This window comes from Hyaena hyaena, unplaced genomic scaffold, assembly GCF_003009895.1.
Source record: "Hyaena hyaena isolate Hyena2069 unplaced genomic scaffold, ASM300989v1 scaffold_385, whole genome shotgun sequence".
Taxonomy (NCBI): Eukaryota; Metazoa; Chordata; class Mammalia; order Carnivora; family Hyaenidae; genus Hyaena; species Hyaena hyaena.
The window spans coordinates 930523-950255 of record NW_024081022.1 but is presented as its reverse complement, the minus strand read 5'-3'; the positions used below and the strand labels follow the sequence as shown (position 1 = coordinate 950255).

The 19733-nt window shown below is 61.5% G+C and overlaps 1 protein-coding gene across 1 annotated transcript; it reads left to right on the top strand.

Annotated features, from left to right (window-relative positions):
* Window positions 1-9933: 9933 nt before the first annotated feature.
* On the top strand, window positions 9934-16476 carry MEX3A (mex-3 RNA binding family member A). Its single transcript, XM_039251429.1, has 2 exons — window positions 9934-10416; window positions 13937-16476. Exons 1-2 carry the CDS (start codon window positions 9963-9965, stop codon window positions 15040-15042), a joined length of 1560 nt encoding a protein of 519 aa, XP_039107360.1. The 5' UTR covers window positions 9934-9962; the 3' UTR covers window positions 15043-16476.
* The last annotated feature ends 3257 nt before the right edge of the window (window positions 16477-19733 follow it).

The window sequence follows — 19733 nt, the reverse complement described above, 5'->3', positions numbered from 1 at the left end:
CTCCCGACGGTGCGCTGTGTCCTCCGGGCGTGCACCGTCCTCTCCCCCGTGTGCTCCTCCACCGGTGTTACCCCCCCGCGCAAACCGGCCTGTGCCCGCGAGGACCGCAGGCGTGCAGGAAGCGCCCCGAGGGGCATCGAGCCAGCGCCCCCACCCCCCGGCTGTGCTCTGGAGCCGGCCTCCCTGAGGAAGGGATGACTAAGGTGAGCCCAGAGCATTTATGGAGCACCTTTCTGTGCACCAGACGCCATGGGAGTTTACACACCTCTTCCACTGATCACACGACAATCCTGGGAGGTAATTGCTGCTATTATCTTCATTTTATAGATGGGGAAACAGGTTGAGAGAGAGAAGGAATGTGCAGAGGCCCTGCAGGCGGGAGGCACCTGCGGCCCAGCTCGGGGACGGCCACACCTGGCTTCCGCGGGGACAGCTGGGCAGAAAGGGGGCCGGAAGTGGGTGACAGGGGAGGCAACTGCAGGCAGGGGGTCACTGGCCTGTGACACAGGAGGAGTGGTGGCAGGGGAGACGGGAAAGGGGCACGGGGGGGGGACACGTTTGGAGGAGGAGGGTGGGACCAGCAGAGTCAGAGGTCAAGCAAGAGCAGAACGGAGCCTGGACGCGGCCCCTGCGTCGAGGCAGCCGTGGTCAGGTCAGCGCAGGTGGGAAGGCGGGCCACACACACGGGGACCCGGCACAGTGTGTTGTCGGGGCCTGCGCCCAGCAGCCGCCCTTAAATCGTCTGCCAAGGCTGCCGGGCAGAGCCACAGGGGGTCGTCCGGCCGGAGGGGCAGGGAGGCGCCCTAGAACGCTGGCAACAAGGGCCCCGGGCAGCCCGGGTGCAAGTGTCCAGATCCCAGGACTGGATCTAGGAGGTAAGTGGAGGTGCTGGGGTGGGGCGGGAGCAGCCTGACACCCCCCAGCCCCCCAGGCAGGGCGCCCTTGTGCAAGGACGGGACTCCAGAGCGGCAGGGAGGCGCTCTGGCCCAAGCCGGCCGCCCGCGGTGGGGAGCCCGCGGTGGCTCGCACCTGCTAGCGAGGGCCCGCCGTCCACACCGCAGTCGGCCACAGCGACAGAGTTCACACCATGGGAACCGGCAACTGCCACAGACGCAGGCTCTTCCTCCCCTTGGTTGTTAAACGCACAGGCGCGTCCGTGTTCCCTTGTTCCACGCTCTCGCCCCCACTTCACAGAAAACGGACTGACGCCCAGAGACAGGGACTGACTTGTTCCGTATCACAAAGTAACGCTCTTCCTTTTATTCACTCAACAAATCTTTACTGTGTGTGCCCCCCACCCCCCTCGCTAGGTCTGGAGACGCACGTCCAGGCCCGGGGCGGGGGCGGGGGGCTTCCATCGGCGCGGCCCCCAGAACGCGCCCTACGCGCCACGGGCAGCGCGCTGCTGCGGTAACCAAGTGCTGACGAGGGGCACGGACTGGGGGCCACGGCTGGCTCAGAAGGAGCACCGAAGCGGTCAGGACGGCTGACCGCGACACGGCTCCTCGGCGCAGCTCTGACGGACGAGGGGGAGGTCGCCGCAGGGGTGGGGGAGACGGGGCCCCAGGCACATGGAGCAGCAGCCGCGGAGGCCCCGGGGGAGGCCAGGGGCCTGGCGGGAGCACGCAACCCGCTGATGCTTGGCACTCTCAGCCTACCATGTGCGCGACTCCTTTTTCCAGCAGTGGCTGAGGGGGTTAAGTGATCAGGGGTCCCTTCTGAGCCAGCGTCTGAAGCCACGCGGGCGAGTCAGTGCCACGACTGAGCTCCTGCTGTGTGTGAGCTCCAGACAACGTGGCAGAGAGGAGAGGTTGGCGACAGCACGTGCCGAAGCCCGTGTGGACAGCACGCCCTTGGAGATCAGATGGGGGGCTGTGAGGGCCCCAGTGGGGGGGGTGGGGCTGGGTATGGAGGGTGGCAGCTCACATGGAAAAGCAGAGGGACAAGCTGAACACTCGGTGGCAGGGTGGCGGGGAGTATGGCTGTGTGTGCCCGGCATCCGAACAGCAGACATTGAGAAGATACTGTGCGCCAGGCACTGGGCCCGGGGCTGGGAACCAGGTGTGGGCTAGTGCGTCCGTGCCCTCAGTGAGCGCCCGGTGGCCTCAGTGAGCGCCCGGTGGCCTGGGGAGCCTTTATGATACAGAGTGTGACGGATGAGGGAGCGCCAAACGGCCGGGAGATTTCCCAGGGAAGGTGACCCTGCGTTCGAGTCCTGCAAGATGCGCCAGTGCTGGGCTGTGAGGGATCACAGTGGCTCAGCGCCGCTGGGGGACGGATGGGCAGAACACCCCTAAGGCAAGGCCGGTCTGTGGCTGGAGCGGAGAATGGGGGGCAGGCAGGGCCAGATCGTGAAGGGCATTCTAAACACACAGAGGGGTTTGGTCTTGGACCTAATGGCCCTGGGGAGCTACTGCAGGCTTTAAAGAAGGAGAGTTTCATGATCAGATTCGTTTTTGAAACGGTCTCTCTGGACACCATATGGGGAATGGGTGGGGGGCGCAGAGGCAGGAGTGGAGGGAGAGCGGTGGGGGGCGGCTGCAGGCGGGGAGGGGGGAGTGCCGGCTTCGTCAGGAGGGTGGCAGCAGGGCCAGGAAGTCAGTGGGCTTGGGAAACATGCAGAGGTGAGGCTGGAAGGTCTGGCGGATGCACTGGACGGGAGGAAGTCCGCGGAAGGCGGGGATCACAGCCGGCTCCAGATTTCCGGCTTGAACTGGCGGAGGGGCAGGTGGGGCCCGCGGTGGCAGGACCAGTCCCAACGATCCAGGACTCCTGGCTCCCAGCCGGCACCTGTTTCCCCCGTGGGGGCTGCCAGGAGGAGGCACGGGGGACGTGGGGGCGGCGGGGGCTGGGCCCAGGCAGCAGGACCGCGATGGCTAACGCGTCGGGTGTCGATTACGTGCAGTTAACTTCTCGCGACACAACCACCTCTTCCGAAGGGGCCGCCTCACCCCTTTCGGCCCCACCTCCTGCCTGACATGATGCACCTGTTTGCTGTCTGTCTCCCTCCCCTGCAGAGCATCAGCCCCGCGAGGGTGAGGACCCCATCGGGCTTGTTCAGCACTGTGTCCCCAGTGCCCAGAAACTGCCTGGGGCAGCCAGTGGTCGGTGTATATTAACCAGATTAAAAATAAATCAACTCCCTGGGGGGCAAGGGGGTTCAGTCGGTTAAGCGTCTGACTTTGGCTCAGGTCATGATCTCAGGGTTTGTGAGTTCGAGCCCCGCGTCGGGCTCCGTGCCGACAGCTCAGAGCCTGGAGCCTGTTTCAGATTCTGTGTCTCCCTCTCTCTCTGCCCCTCCCCTGCTCACAGTCTGTTTCTCTCTTAAAAATAAATAAAATTTTAAAAATTAAGTTAATTAATTAATTACATTAAATAAAAATTAACTCCTTGGGGCGCCTGGGTGGCTCAATCGTGTAGGCATCTGACTCTTGATTTCAGCTCAGGTCATGATCTCACGGTGGTGGGTTCAAGCCCCTCTTTAGGTTCTGCGCTGACGGTGTGGAGCCTGCTTGAGAGTCTCTCCCTCTCCCCCCCTCTCTCTCTGTCCCTCCCTCCTGCCCTCTCTCTCAAAAATAAATAAATAAAATTACAAAACCCTCATTAGGTACGAATTACTATTATTACTCCCCTTCAGACCCACGTAGGATGGACTCAAAGGCCAGTTTCCTTAGCCTGTTCCCGGAAGGTGTCTCCCAGGGACCCAGGAGGGCAGGTGGGCACGAAGCCAGTTTGATGAGCAGCTGGAGGGTCTCAGGGCGGCCTGAGGAGCCGGTGCCACCAGCCCCGGCCACCTGGGTTTGTGCCTTGAGTCAGGAACAGACTGGTCTCCCCCGTGTTGGGTGCCCCGTCAGGAAAGGGCGAAGTGGAGGCTCCCGATGGCACCTGGGGAGGCAGGGCTGGGCGCCGAGGCCCCCCCTCCCCAAGGGCGGGCAGGGGACACGGGGGCCTGGAGCGCCTCCCGGCAGCCGCCCGCAGCGCCACCTTGTGGTCAAAGTTCAAAGACGCTTCTGCTCCGCCTGTGGGCCCAGCAAGGTGAGGCGAGCTGGCTTTCCCTTCACATTAATCTCCCTCATCTTTCAGGGACTCCAGATCGTCTTCATCCAGGAAGCCTCTCCCACTTCTCCAGCTTCCATGAGCGCTCCCTGCTCAGCCCCCCAGCTCACTGTGTCGCCGCTTCACCTCGGGGGTCCTACGCTCTGGGGTCAGAGGGCTCCAGCTCTGAACACCGGGGGCTCCACTTACCAGCTGTGTGACCCAAATAAGTTATTTAACCTCTCTGAGCCTTAGGTCCCTAAGGTTAAGCAGAGGTGGCGTTTCCAGCCTCACAGTTGTGAAGAGGATTAAATGAGATGGAGTCTGGAAAGGCCGAGAGCCCAGCAGCAAACAGGCAGTCAGGAAATGGCAAGTCCCTTCCCGCCCCTCTCTCTGACTTCCTCTTCCCTTTCCTAAAAAAGAGAGCGTGACGGAGCAGAAGGCACGAGACAGTCATGGGACCGGGGTCTCCTCCGCAAAATGAGGCCATCAGACAACTGGCAGACGTCTCCGAATCCTCAGTGATTGATTCCTTGATTCATTCATTCATTCCACTTCCATCCCACCTGTGACACTCTACACGATGAGTACGTCTTTCGTGTCCCTTCACTCATCTGTGCCAGACTGTGTCCAACCCCGTTAGCACCCAGCACGGTGCCCGGCATGGAGAGGGCACTGCAAAAGTCCCTCCTCCATAACCTACCGAGGGCATGCTTATTGCCTCCCCTCCCCCAGCCCCAAGAGAGCAGCCAGCCCAGCCTGGCACCAGGGGCCCCTCCCCCGCCCTCTCCCCAGCCCGAAACCAGAGCTGGCGCCACTGGGTGAGGAATCTGGGGACCAACTGTCACAGCTCCGGTATCACCCGCCTCCCGGACGCCGGGGTCCGGCCCTGAGTCCCAGAGGGGCCCTGTCAGCCAGCTGTCCTGGGGGGCCCTGGCTCCACCCCAGTCCCCCTGAGCTGCTCTCCCTAGGGAAATCAGAGAGTGCAGGCGACCTGGTGGGGGGGTGCCGGAGCGGGCGCTGGGGAAGGGCAGGGGCCGCCGTTGGAGGCCAGTCCACAACAGCGGAAGGACCCGTCGTGGCCTCCTCTCTCCTCCATCGCCATGGTCTTCCAAGGCCCAGAGACCATTCTGCCCTCACATGTCATCCTGTTTGGCCGTGTCCTCTGAGTCTTGTTTTCTGTGTCTCGCTGAGGCCAAAGATCAAATCTGATATTTCTTTTGTGTGTCCTACAGAATTTTACTTAATACGTTCTCACTGATGGACATTAATGAGTTAGTTGTTCCAGCAACAGAGAGAAAACTGTTGAGCTCTCAGCAGGAAACATGGTGTTTAGACAGCAAGGTGGCCTTCCCGGGAGGGAGGGGAATCAGGAGAACATGGAGACCCCGTAACGCATAGGAGAAGAGGCTCCTCCGACGAGGACAGATGGAGACGACGAGGGAGGTGGCTGAGGGGACCTCCGTGCAGGCCAGCCCACGCACGGGGGCAGCCTCCTGGGTCTCCTCCCCTCCAGGGGCTCCGGAGCCGGGGCACGGGAGGGGCACGAGCCAGGTACGCGCCGCATCCCTCGGTACTCGGACAGGTGGTGATAAAAGGTGCCCAGGTTTGCTCAGAAAAGAGAAGGGAGGTGCCCAGGTGGCTCAGTTGGTTAAGTGTGTGACTCCTGATTTCAGCTCAGGCCACAACCTCACGGTTCACGAGTTGGAGCCCCACATCGGGCTCCACACAGTGCAGAGTCTGCTTGGGATTCTCTCTCTCTCCCTCTCTCTCTGCCACCCCACCCCCACCGGCACTCCCCATCTCTGTCTCAAAATGAATAAATGTACTTTAAAAAAGGAAAGGAAAGGAGAGGAGAGGAGGGGAGGGGAGGGGAGAGGAGAGGAGAGGAGAGGAGAGGGACACAGCTCGTCCTTTCCCACACGGACGAACGCAGTCTGGAGCACTGCACCCCATTCCTGTCCTGAGCGGCCACACGAACCCCGCTTTCCTGCCATGCTCCAGAGCCAGGCCTGTGGACACGCACGGGGACGCACACAGCTACACGTGCTCCGAGCCACGCACTGCACACGCAGCCAACTGGACAGCTCGGCGGGGGCCTTTGTTCCTCGGGCCCGAGGCTAGGAGACTGGCCCGAGGGTGCACCGGCCGCAGAGACAGAGCTCACTTGCCTGCCAGGACTCGACAGGAATTATTTTTGAAGTTATCTGCTGGTTGTTTGGGATCATCTTTTTCCTACAAGGCCAGATCTAGAACCGCGAGTGACGCGCAGTGGGTCAGGATCTCCTCCTGGCCCTGGCACATCCTAAGAACTCAAGAAGAAGTAGTTGGCTGAAAGAATGAATGAAAATTAATGAATGAAGAGCGCGAGCTGGCCAAAGTCCACCGCAAGGAGGGAACGACAGGGCAGAACGCTAACATTGACTGAACACTTAAGATGAGTCAGACATTGGGGCGCTCGGGGGGCTCAGTCGGTTGAGCGTCCGACTTTGGCTCAGGTCATGATCTCGCAGTTCGTGAGTTCTAGCCCCACGTCGGGCTTTGCGCTGACAGCTCAGATCCTGGAGCCTGCTTCAGAGTCTGTGTCTCCCTCTCTCTCTCTCTCTCTCTGCCCTTCCCCTGCTCATGCTCTGTCTCGGTCTCTCTCTCAAAAATAAACATTAAGAAAATTCATCAAGAAAAAAGATGAGTAAGGCACTGTGCTAGGAACTTGGCTTCCCATTTCAGAGACAAGGAAACCGAGGCCCGGCGGTAAACGATTGCTCAGGCAGCAGCTTGCCTCCAGAGGCCCGCTCCTTCCTCTCACACCCTGAAACTTCGAATGTGCAGTTAACTCTGCACCCCCTCACTGAGCTTCTGCTCTGGGCGGGGCTGTGTGCTGGGCACTGGGGGGCCAAGGTGGGGGACAGTGACAAAGAGGAAAGGCAGTCCTGTCCTTCAAGGCCCTGGAGTGGAGACGTATGCCATCCACACACCTTTCTGGTCTTAAACAGACAGTGAGGGGTGGGGTGGGGTGGGCACAGCCATCTATTTTCAAGCAAAACTGTTTAAGGCCTTCGGCCTTAATTCTGGATCCGGCAGGCAGGCGGAGAGAGGAAGAGGAGGGCCCTTGGACAGAGACCTAACTGGGCCAATGCAAGTGTCAGGGGAGGAGAGGAGTCCCCTGAACAAAGGAGGCCATCAGCCTCCAGGAGCCAGAGGAGGACTCATGGAAACCCCGCCCCATGGAGCCTGGCCTCTGTCACCTGGGCAGGCTGGTGGTCCCCACTGTGGGGGGGCACACCCCATATGATCTGCAGGCACACGCTCCTGCGCGTGACCCAAGTGCCACTCACACAGGCACCCTGCCCTCCAGACGCGCACGTTCACGGTTGTCTGGAGTCTCAGTGGGGCCCCTCGGACTGCCGCGTGCATTCACACACCCACGGGTCTTTGTCGGCTGGGCTCAGTGGGTCCAGCGGGGACCCCCCACCTCCCCTATCCCGCTCCTTCATCTGCCCCCCCCCCACTCACACACACCTCTTTTCTGCCCTTTGTTTTCCACCCTGACCAAATCCCCAGGGCTTCGTTGGTCATTAGCCTCCTGCGTTAATTAGCTTAGTGGGGAAGAAAGTGGAAGCAGGGCAAATTCAGGGGTGGCTGTCAAGGGGGCCTCTCGTGTCAGTGGGGACAGGAAGGCTCAGAGCAGCTGGTGACAAAAATGCCTGGCACACAATAAGTCCTATGCAAGCGTTTGCTATTTCTATTAATGTGAAAACCAGTCACCTGGTCACAGAGTAGGAGCCTTCCCCCGCGAGAGGGCCTCCCCGGCCCAGCAGCACAGGCGGCCGATCCATGATCCTGGGCCAGAAGGAGAGGGGACCAGAGCCCCCCTCCCCACTTCCTCAGCCACTCAAGCCCTAAAGCCTGCTGTTAAAGTTCTGTTCAATCCCCAAGGCGGGGGGCACCGACTCGGGCGCTCTGGGGGTGCCTGGCCATGGCTCCCCTCGCCTAGATCTTCCAGGACCAAGAGCCCGGCCATGGGCCACCCCTTCCTGAGACCCTCCACTCTGGCCCCCAGCCTCCCACTACTCAAATCTCCTCTTTCCAAGAATCAACTGAGGGAACTGGGCTCCACAGGTCAGCCCTCAAGGCCTCACAGCGGCAGTTCTGTGAGGTCATCTGTCCATCCGCTCGACGCCTCCAGGCAGGACTCTGCCTCACAAACCCGTCCAGATTCTTGGTTTCCAAGGCCCTGCAGAAAAGACCCCTTCCCACCGCAGCCTGCCCACCCGTTCTTATGAAACTATCCTGGGAAGTTCTTCTTCAAGTCCCACCTCATGGCTTCCTCTCTCCTCTTGGGAACGGCCCAGGCGTAAAAAGGGAGACCAAAGAAATGCGGGCGTCAGGGAGGGAAAGGGCCGCAGCGCACCCCGACTCGCCCCAACTGCCTCGGAAGTCCCCCGCTGTCCAACTCATGCCTTACAAACTTATTTTTACTTTCACCGAACGTCCAGAGTCCAAGGAGCTGAATTAACGGGCCCTGGGGGGCGGCGGGGGGCGGGGGACGGACAAGTGGAATGACGGTGGAGGCCGAGAACAGACCACCCCCAAGGCGTCTGCGGGGCCCCGAGCGGACCCCGTCTCTCCTCCCTCCTCGGGTCGCGCGAAGCCCGGGGCTCTCCCCGGAGACTGAAGTCACACCTCGCCTTCAAGACTTCGCCGGCCTCCCCGCTCGCCCTCGCCCTCGCCCTCGCCCTCGCCCGCCCGCCGCCGCCGCCGCTCGGAAGGACCAGAACTCACTCACCTCCCAGGCGGCGCCGCTCACATCTCCCAGACTGGGGGGCGGGAGGGCACGGGGGGGTGGCCGGCCGCTCGGGGCTGAGCGGACCCCGTCTTCGGCCGGGGGGGGCCGCCCTCCGGGCCCCCCCCCCCGCCTCCTCGGCGCGCACGGCCCGGCGGCGCCCGCATCGCGCTGCGGGCTTTGTCTGCTCTGCCGAGAGGCCGTCCCCGCGGCCCGCAGCCGGGACGACTCCGCGGGAGGGAGGGGCGCCGAGGCGGCGCGCGGGGAGGGGGCGCGGCCAGGGAGGGGGCCCGCGGCGACCCGGACGGGCCGCCCCCGCCCCCTCGCCCCCTCATTACCATAAGAAAGGGGGACCCCCCGGCCGGCCGGGACGAGGTGGGGGTGGGTGGGGAATCCGTCTGGGGAGGGGGGGCATTCCGTTAGCCTTTTCCGACTCGCTCCGGTTCCGTCCCCCCGCGCCCGCCCCTCGGGGAAATTAAGGACCTCGACTCCCACCCCGCCCCCCCCCCGGCCCCCCGGCTTTGCCTCGGAGCCGGGCTAGAGACCGGAGGCACGTCCCCATCCTCCGCGGGGCGACGGGCCCGAGCCCGCGCCCCCGAGGGCGGGAAACTACAACTCCCGGCATGCCCCGGGCGCCCCCGCGCCGCCCCCCCCCCCCCGCAGTTCCATGCTGCTCCATCCAGTTCATTTAAAACAAAAGAGTTTGAGCGCTGGAAGGGGCTGGGCTCGACTGGGGGCCACTGGGCGCCGCTCCCGGACCGGGGCTCGGTGCGGGAGCCTAAGGGGGGCGTCTGGACGGCGGGGTCTAGAGCCGCCCGGGTCCGAGGCGGGAGGGGTGGGGGCAGAGATCCCGCAGCCCCCCGCCCCCCGTCACTCCCGGAGCGGAGCGGAGAGCTGCTTCCTCGGTTTTGCTTCTTTTTCCCCCCACCCCCACCCCGGGGGCTGGGGCGAGGGGAGTCGGGTTACAGGGTGTTTGGGGAGGGGGGCTTAGGGGGAGGGTCTATCTTTCTATCTCGCTTTCTTCCCCCCTCCCCAGTTCTTTGTTCCCCCCTCCCCACACGCCCCCCTCCTCTCCCCTCCCCTCCTCTCCCCTCTTTTCCCTTCCACCACCTCTCTCCCTCTCTCCCCCAGCTTTTGTTTCGCCATGCCTAGTCTAGTGGTATCTGGAATAATGGAAAGAAATGGGGGCTTTGGGGAACTAGGATGTTTCGGGGGAAGCGCTAAGGACCGAGGGCTGCTGGAAGACGAGCGCGCCCTTCAGCTGGCTCTCGATCAACTCTGCCTCCTGGGTTTGGGGGAGCCCCCCGCCCCCACGGCGGGCGAGGACGGGGGAGGTGGGGGGGGCGGCGCCCCCGCGCAGCCGGCCGCCCCCCCGCAGCCGGCCCCGCCGCCGCCGCCCGCGGCGCCCCCGGCCGCCCCGCCGGCGGCCCCCGCGGCGCAGACGCCCCAGCCCCCCGCCGCCCCCAAAGGGGCCAGCGACGCCAAGCTCTGCGCTCTCTACAAAGAGGCCGAGCTGCGCCTGAAGGGCAGCAGCAACACTACCGAGTGTGTCCCCGTGCCCACCTCCGAGCACGTGGCCGAGATCGTGGGCAGGCAAGGTAAGCGGGCGCCGGGACCGCGGCGACGGCCTGGAGCGGGGGGCACCCCATCCCAGCACGGAAAGTTCATTTCCTCTCTCCTTGCCCGCCTCTGGCTCTGTCCCTTCTCCACAAAGGGGGACCCGCCCCCTACCCCGATTTCCAAGTGCCGCAAAGTTCCCTGCCACCCCCAGTCGGGACTGTTCTTCAGATCCTTCCTTGCGAGGGCTCTGCCTTTAGACAAAGAAATACCCTCTCACGGAGAGAGGGAAAAGGGAGGGGGGTCGGTCTCCCAATCCTGGGAGGCTGTCCGGAGGGGATGTCCACTGCTGGCCAGAAAAACTGGAGGAATGTGCAAAGAGTTGCTCAGAAGCCCCTGGCCCGGGATCTGCTAGTGGGCTGGGGAGGGGGCGCCCCGGGGACCCCCTACAGCTGGAGTTACAGACTTTGGGGGAGACCTGGCCCGGGAAGCCAGACTGAGTATCTGTCTCTTTGTTGGGCTGAGTGCAGGAATGGAAGGGGGTGTGGCTCATGGGAGGGTCCCAGCCCAGGGGAGTCGTGAGGAGGGGGGCTGCTGGGAGGAGGGAGCCCTGTGGTCACCTACACACCAAAGTTGAACGATCTGTGGGGTTTGGGAAGGGGTGCCTCCAACGAAGCGCCGCGTCCTGGCGTGGACCTGTCCTCATCCCTCTCAGGCTTTTGTTCTGGGCTGGCCACGGCCAGGGGCCGGAGGCCTGGAGAGGGGTCTCTGGTGGTGTGAGAGCAGGACCGGGCAGGAGGGGGCCTGCTGGGGGGGTGAGAAACCTCCCGCAGAGGTTTCGTTGGAGGGCGTGTGCCTGGGTGTGTTGTTGGGGTGGGGGGTGTAGAATTAATCCAGTGTGGTGTGTCTGATACCACACCCTCCTCGCTCCAGCATCCCTGGGCGGGTGGGGGTGGGAGTGTTGGTGAGGGTCCAGATTGAGCAGACGGGATCTTGGGGACCCTTCCCTCTCCCGGTTTCCCAAAGGGGAGTGGGGGGGCGGGATTTGGAGATTGCAAGGGGGCTGGGCTGGGGAGGTAGGGGTGGGGGAGGGGCAGGGGAGGAGCTGTCCCACAGTGGGGAACAATAGAGGAGCTGCTTTCCGGCTGGGAGGGAGGGAGGAGGCCGTCTGCGGGCAGGGGAGGAGGGGAGACCAGCCAGGGGGGGCCCCTACCGTGCACCCCATCTCATTGCCCCGAAGTGCTTGGGGGTTGGGGGCATTTTAAGGGGCGATCCGGAATGGAGGAGGGGACGATGCCACTCCCCTGCACAGCCCTCACCCCCCTGGGGCGCTCCATCTCTTGAGGTTCCTGGTTCAAAAAGTTGGATTTTCTCATGTTGCCAGAAACTAGGGACCCCGAGCCCTGGAATTGGGTGGGGACACTGATTGCTTTTCTCGGATGTGGGGGTGGTCTTGGGAAGCCCCAGGATTTCATGGAGTCATCTGCGTCTGCAGCAGATGGGCCTGTCTCTCAGAAAAGTAGGGGGGGTTCTCCTCTTCAGAGAAGAGAAGCCTCCCTCATTCCTTAAGCACGTGGAGGTCCTCCCTCTTGCCTAGCCCCCCGCCCCCGCCGCAGCACAGGACTCCTCTTTTTGACCTCTAGAAAGGTGAAGCCCCGCGGTCTTCCCTTCCAGAGATGCTTCCTCAGGCTTCCAAAACCCAGGATGCCGTCCGCGCCTCCGGGCCCCCCGCTTTCCTTCTTACTCTCCTGCTCTGACCTGTCTGCCCCACCCCAGCCCCCGCCCCCGAAGATACCCCACTCTTGCTTAAGCTTATGGACCTAGAACTTAGAGCCGGCCCCCAGGTGCCCACCGGATGCCATGTGAGTGGAAGTTGTAGGAGAGGGAGTCGCAGCACCTCACATCTCTGCGCCTCACAGAAAGGACCAGCATTTGCTGGTGTTAGAGCAGCAAGGATGTGGGCTTGACAACAGGTAGGACTTCTCACCTGCCAAGGGGCCTGAAGACCAGAAGGGAGAAGCCACTTCTCCTTCCTGAGGTCTCTTGAAGGTGAGGAGCCCTGCCCTCAGCTCCCCCCGGCCCGGTCTGGGGCAGGAGAGGAAGCCAGCTCGAGGGCAGGAAGGAGAGAAACCCCCCAGCTGCCCGCAGGCCTGTGGCTGGAGGGCTGGGGCCGAGTGGGAGAGCGAGGACTGCTGGCCTTGGTTTGGGGGGAATAGGTCACGTGGTGGGGGAGATGAGAGCACGGTGTGTGCATCTGCAGAGTGGTGGGAACGCGTCTCCGTGCGCGCGGGGGCCAAAGTTGTGGGCGGGCAGAGGAATGTGCCGTTTGAGGGCTGGGGGTGACGGAGACGGGAGAGCGGGGTGCGTGAAAGGTTCAAGTACAAGCAGTCTGTGTGTGTGTGTTTGAGCGTGAGTGGACACTGGGTTTGCACACGGATAGATAGATAAAGGCACACCGTACATCAGGGCTCTTGGGTCCATGTATGTGCAAATTCGCACACGTGTGGCATGTGTGCTTCGAGAAAGCACGTGAGCCTAGCTGTGTGTGAAGCCGGGGGGCAGAGAGGCAGAACTTGGGAAAGAGGAGAGAGGCTTGGCCAGTCAGCCATGGGGGGAGGGGGGGGCTGCAGCCTTTAGAGATGCTGTGTCCACGCCAGCCTCCCGGACTCTCCTCTTCCCCTTCTCTGTCTTTGTCTCTTTGTCTCGGCTTTCCTCTTTCTCTTTCTGCCTCTCCCCGCAATCTCCCAGCTTTAACCCACTCTGCTTCAGAGCACGAGTATGGGTGCAGGATACCTTGTCCGTCACCTACTCAGCGCCACCCCATCTCAGCGCTCCTGCCCCCAGGGGACAGTGTGGCTGGAGTGTCCGTGGGCTCGGGTGCTGTCCGTCACACGTCATTATTTTTATCTTCATACTTCTTTCCCTCTTGAAACACTGATTCTCAGCCACTTCCCAGTCTCCCACACTCCACTCGTTGCTGCAGACTTGCTATGAATCTGGGACCCTCAGAGACATTAATGGGTGGAAGGCCTGGATGGGGGGTGGGTCATAGATCGTGGAGCAGATGGGTGTCTGTGGTCCCTGAGTAGCCTGGAGGACGCGTTTGATGAATAGAGGTCAAGTCAGGAGGAGATTGCGGGGTTACTGAGTACTTCCGGGTCCTGCAAGGTCAGTGTCAGACGTGGGAGGGTGATTACGTGATCTGGAAGTTTGTGAGTAGCCAGGAGTCAGTGGAGAAATTGAGGGAACGGTACATGGTTGGGTGGAGTTAGTAGAGTTGAGGTCAGCAGCTTGTCTGGGAGGGTCAGTGATTATTTCCTGGAGTTTCGAGGAGTGATTGAGTTCGGAGGGCCCTGGCCAGAATTTGTGGGACAGTTGGTGCATTCTGAAATCTGGGGTTGATAGAGACGCTGGGGAGACCCGAGGCACTATGAGCGGACTGTCCGCGCGGCGCATTGGCAGCCGAGGGCCTGGCTCTGAGTAAGGATCAGGAGCCGCCTGGCCCCGCACAGACTTGCCCTGTGAGTTTCCTTCTCTCTCCGTTCCCCACCCCCATCCCAGGCTGCAAGATTAAGGCTCTGAGGGCCAAGACCAACACGTACATCAAGACACCCGTGCGCGGCGAGGAGCCCGTGTTCATGGTGACGGGGCGGCGCGAGGACGTGGCCACAGCCCGGCGGGAAATCATCTCGGCGGCCGAGCACTTCTCCATGATCCGCGCCTCGCGCAACAAGTCGGGCGCGGCCTTCGGCGTGGCGCCCGCCCTGCCCGGCCAGGTGACCATTCGCGTGCGGGTGCCCTACCGCGTGGTGGGGCTGGTGGTGGGCCCCAAGGGGGCCACCATCAAGCGCATCCAGCAGCAGACCAACACGTACATCATCACGCCGAGCCGCGACCGCGACCCGGTGTTCGAGATCACCGGCGCCCCCGGGAACGTGGAGCGCGCGCGCGAGGAGATCGAGACGCACATCGCGGTGCGCACGGGCAAGATCCTGGAGTACAACAACGAGAACGACTTCCTGGCGGGGAGCCCCGACGCCGGCCTGGACGGCCGCTACTCCGAGGCCTGGCGCGTGCACCAGCCCGGCTGCAAGCCGCTCTCCACCTTCCGCCAGAACAGCCTGGGGTGCATCGGCGAGTGCGCGGTGGACTCGGCCTTCGAGGCCCCGCGCCTGGGCGAGCAGGGCGGGGACTTCGGCTACGGCGGCTACCTGTTCCCGGGCTACGGCGTGGGCAAGCAGGACGTGTACTACGGCGTGGCCGAGACCAGCCCCCCGCTCTGGGCGGGCCAGGAGAACGCCGCGCCCGCCTCGGTGCTCTTCTCCTCCGCCTCGTCGTCGTCGTCGTCGTCCGCCAAGGCCCGCGCCGCGCCGCCGGGGGCGCACCGCTCGCCCGCCGCCTCGGCGGGGCCCGAGCTGGCCGGACTGCCCCGACGCCCGCCCGGGGAGCCGCTGCAGGGCTTCTCCAAACTGGGGGGCGGCCTGCGGAGCCCCGGCGGCGGGCGGGACTGCATGGTGTGCTTCGAGAGCGAGGTGACTGCCGCGCTCGTGCCCTGCGGACACAACCTGTTCTGCATGGAGTGTGCGGTGCGCATCTGCGAGAGGACGGACCCCGAGTGTCCCGTCTGCCACATCACGGCCACGCAAGCCATCCGAATATTCTCCTAAGCCCCCTGCCCTGGGCCTCCTGCGTCCCTCCCCGGGGGCCGGCCTGGATCGGTTTTCCACCTTTCCACCAGGGGCCTTTTGGAAAGCAGTGAACAGAGGGGCAAGGTGCTTAGAGATACTCGCTCCTGGGGAGGGGGAGGGGAGGAGGAGGCGGCGGCGGCGGCTGCGGAGGGTAGGCCACCTTCAGAGCCTCTGGTCACCCCGGTCCTGGAAAGGTGGGGAGGGGGCCAGGCAGGAAATTTTACTAGAGTTACAACTCTGATACCTCAACACACCCTTCAGTCTGGAAGCAGCTAAGAGAGACTTTTGTTTTGCCAGAGGTGGCCGCTAAGGCGTCCTGACCCCCTCTGTCCACCCCCCCATCTGTGTCACACCGCCCCTCCCTCTGCAGTCGGAGTGGGGAAAGGGAGGGGGAGACGTACCATCTGTATGTAGAGATGTCTTTCCGACTCTCAGGCCCTCTCTGGCCCTGACCTTTGACCTCCTAACATGACCCTTTAGCCCCTCCACTGCCATATCCCGTTGCGGAATCTGTTGCTGGGTATCCAGTGGTATAAGGGGCTTGGGGCCCTTTCAGAAGTCTGCACAGATATTCCGGGGGGGGGGGGAGCATGTCAATCCATAAAGGGCTCAGAGCTCATCTTCCCCACAGAGCTGGGTGGAGGGGTCTGGAGAGGGCGCTCCTCTCTGCCCCTCCGCCCCCCCCCCATCTTTCCTCCGCTGGGCTCTCCCCTCCCTTTGCTCTTCCCGCCAGCTCTCCTCTTTGCTTTCCCTCGATGGCTGTCCCTCCCAGCCCTGCCCTCCTCCTCTCTCTTCCCTTCTCCCCCTCCCTCCTGCCCCTCCTAGTTCAGCTTTGGGTTCACCATCCGCCCCGGGGAGAAGTAGGGGAGAAGAGCATTTGGATGCCCCCCCCTTAATTCCTCTTCTGGCATTCGGAGGCCCTCCCCACTCCAAAGAAACACCTCGAATTCTTGATGGAATGTATCCCCATTCTCAGCGACAATTTGAGGAGGGAACGAATACCGGGGTCCATCAAGGGTTGAACCCCCACCTCTACCGTCTTCGGGCATTGCATCTGGGGAGCAGTTCTTGGGCTGGATTCGCGGGCAGCGGCGGAGAGCCAGGGTAGTGTGTGTGTCTGCTGCCCGGAGGGCAGGAAAGAGCCTGAGGCTGGTGGACGGAAGGGCCCCCCTCCCCTGCAGCTCCCACTCCTGTGCCCCTCTCCGGGCCTTCCCCAAACCTCTGTTAGCGAGCAAATCATGAAGTCTCTGTCCCGCCCATTGTGGTCGAGGAGAGAGGCTGGGTCTTGAGAGCGAGCCCAGGCCCGGGCCGGGCGGGGTCAGGGGCGCAGCAGGGTTGCGCACTGCTGACAGGCCTCGCACCCCTGCACTGCTTCCCGGACACCTTCCTGGTTCCGCTGGCCGGGCCAGGAAGGGGCGGGGGGGTCCCAGGAGATTCTTGTATATAGTGGGGTGGGGCTCTTCTAAGTGATCTCTGAGCACTTAGCTCGGAATCCCATTCTATCTGACGGAGAGGGGGTGCAGGGATGGAGGTGCAGGGGGGATCGCCTCCTCTCCTTCCTCCTGTTGTGAATTAACTCACCTTTCCTCGGCCTACCCCTCCGGACCACCAGCCAGGGAGGGGAGAGGAAGGAGGTCACAGGCACACTGGCCTGTGACAACTTCCCTCCTTCCCGCCAATGTGAGCCATCCTGAGATGTCTGTACAATAGTAACCAAACCAAATGGGCACCCTCGGTCGCCAAGGGGGGTGGGGAGGGGGGTGGGAAGAAGGGATGTCTGTCTGTCGATCCCCCTCCCCCTCTCCACTTCTTACCCACAAAGGCAGAAGACTGTTACGCTAGGGGGCTCAGAAAATTCAATCCCACCCTTATTAATTGAGCCAAACCTAGAAACCAACGCAAAACACACATGGTGAGAGACAAAACAGAGGAGAGAAAGCGCGAGAGGGAGCGAGATAGGCGACCAACGCAGCGGAGAGAAAACAAAAATAGCAAAAAAAAAAAAAAAGCAGTTCTTTATAATTTAATATTCTATTTTAATAAAGGCGTTTATTACCGTATAAATGTAGCAAAGAACCTGGGCTAATATGAAAAAAAAAAGACTTTTTATTAGGTAATTTATTATATGAAAAGGATATTTTATTTTATGATAAAGTGATCCTTAAAAAAATAAAAAAACTTTAGAAGGTTTAGAATATATGTAGGGAGAGAAGAAGAAAAAAAATACATTTGTATTCAGAGTTAAATCTTAAAAAAAGTGTTTTTAATATATGTTCGGGTTTACGTTCCTTTTTTCCCCCACTTTTTTTTGGGGAGGAATGTCATTTGCTTTTCGTGGGGAGCATCCTGGGATGTGTGGTGGAGACGGGGGCTGCGGGGACCTGGTCCCTCTGGGGCCCCGCAAGTAGATTGGATTTCACTCCGTGGGCCCCCTCCCCGCGCCCCTCCCCCTCGGGGGGAGCCGGCCGAGCCAAACAAAGAAAGGGATTAACGAGAAAGGAAGACGCACTAGGACTGGGGATCCAGAGCTGGCCCCCCCTTCCCCTGCCCTGTCCCAGGGGCGAGTGAGGAGGGGGAAGTCCAGAGCTGAGGCCTTGGAGGCCTGCGGGACCCCTCAGAGCGGTGCGAGATTTAAGAGAAATAGTTTTGTTTTGTTTTGTTTAACCAAAAATGAGAGAGAGAGAGAGAGAGAGAGAAGAAAAAGAAAGAAACCGAGGGGTTTAAAAGAAAAGAATACTACAAAATAATAATTATTAATAATAATAATTCAAATTTATTTCATATAATCCTAGAGAAAAAAAAAGAATTACTAGTTACTTAGTAGACGATATTCAGATAGCTTAAAGTTTAGTAGCATTGAGGGCCCCTGGGTCCAGTAGAATGTATAAAAGTTGTAACGAAAAAGGAAAGTAGGTGAGGGAAGCGGTCAAGTCCACCCTGCATGTGAGAACTCGCCCATCTCCAGGCAGCCGGGTGTGAGCAGGTTGCTAGTTCAGGCCGGGAGCTTCCAGTCTGCTGGGGTTGATTCTGAGAATCCTTGGATTTTTAAATTGTAGGACAAACAGATGAGGGGCTCGGTCCCCAGGGTCTTTGAAAGGTAGACATTGATCATTTCAAGCGCATGGGAGCCGGGCAGGGCGGCAGAGAAGGGGAGCACGTTTCCCCGCGCCTGCTCTGTGCCCTTGCACCTGAGGGGCCTCCCTTCATGCGCGTCCCCGGTGTCTGCAGAGCAGTCCTTACTCCAAAGTGGGGTGTCCTCTGGGGGTCTCGGGGAGGGTGGAGACTGCTCGGCCCAGGCCCGAGGAAGTCCTTCTTGCAGAGTAGCCTCCGTCCACCCCGCTGCGGAGTGATTCAAGAGCCTGGTAGATCCTTCTAGGAACAGATATGCACACATTTCCCACCGACTCAGAGCTTCGAGAGGACTGAGGGGGTCAGCCGCCCCCCCCGACCTCGTTCCTCCCCAACATTCCACTCAGCTCTTGGCCTCCGTGGCAGCGGTGGAAGTAGCAGCCTCAGCAGTGGCTCTTTACGACGGCACTGTGCTCCGCAGGTTTGCTGTATTGTCTCAAAGAAGGTAGACTCCAAGAAGGACTTCCCACCCCCTGGGGTTCAGGGGAGATACTGTCCTTGAAAGCCTGGGAGAACAGGGCCCCGGGGGGTACGGAGGCAGAGGGAGGGCAGCAGGGATTTGGGGGACCCCTGCCCCCACCCCTGTGTTTCAGCCCACCTCCTGCTGTGAGTGTTCAGGTAGGGGCCACCCGCCGCGCCCTGGCCTGGGGGCACAGCACCCTCCCCGCAGAAGCCTGGGGAGCTTGGCTTTTGCATGTAAGAAATCCACTAATCTTCCTTCGCCCTTGCCTTCTAGCAGCCTAGCTCGGGGCGGCCCTGCTGTCCGGGCGGGCGCGAGGCCCCTGGCTCTCCTTTGGGCGAGAGGAGCCTGCCTTTACGCCAGTGACTCCGTCGGGCCCCTCCCTGGCCCTAGGCCCCGTCACATCTCCCTCTCCCCGATTTGCTCTTCTCACCCCACCTCGGGAGACCCCCCCTGCTCTTTTTGTCCTAGAAACCCCGCTAGTTTGGGAAGGTAGAGTGTGGGGTGGGGAGGGCTTCCCTTCCCACTGGAGGGTGCGGGTGGGGAAGGGTGGGGGGGAGACGGCCCTGGGGCAGGGGGACAGTCTCTCCACTGTAGAAAGTAGCGTAGGATTGTGGTCAGACTTAATTTGAGGCATCTAGTGAAGACACGTACAAACCCACCAAGGAAAAATATTTCAAAAACAAAGTAAAGGCGGGAAATGAAACGGACCCATGAATAATCAAGTCAAAGTGATGTTGCACAGAATGCAGAGAAACCAAGAGGGGGAGGGTTAATGTATTAAATGTGCTATTAAGAACTTAATTTTATTAAAAGTATTATTAATTAAGGCTCTGGCCTCTTCCTCTGCATCAGGGTCTGACCCACCGTGGGCCGGGTCAGGGCGTTTTCTCTGGAGGGACTGGGTGCCCCGCCCCCTGTGCGGGGCAGGGGAGGGACGGCGCCCACTGTGGCCCACAGCTCCCTGCTTGGGTCCCCAGGTGCCCAGTGCCCTCCTGGGGGTGGGGGTGCGTGCAGCCTGTCCTGGGGGAGGCTGGGTGGCCGAGACCTTGCCCGGACAGCCGGAGACACTCCTCCCATC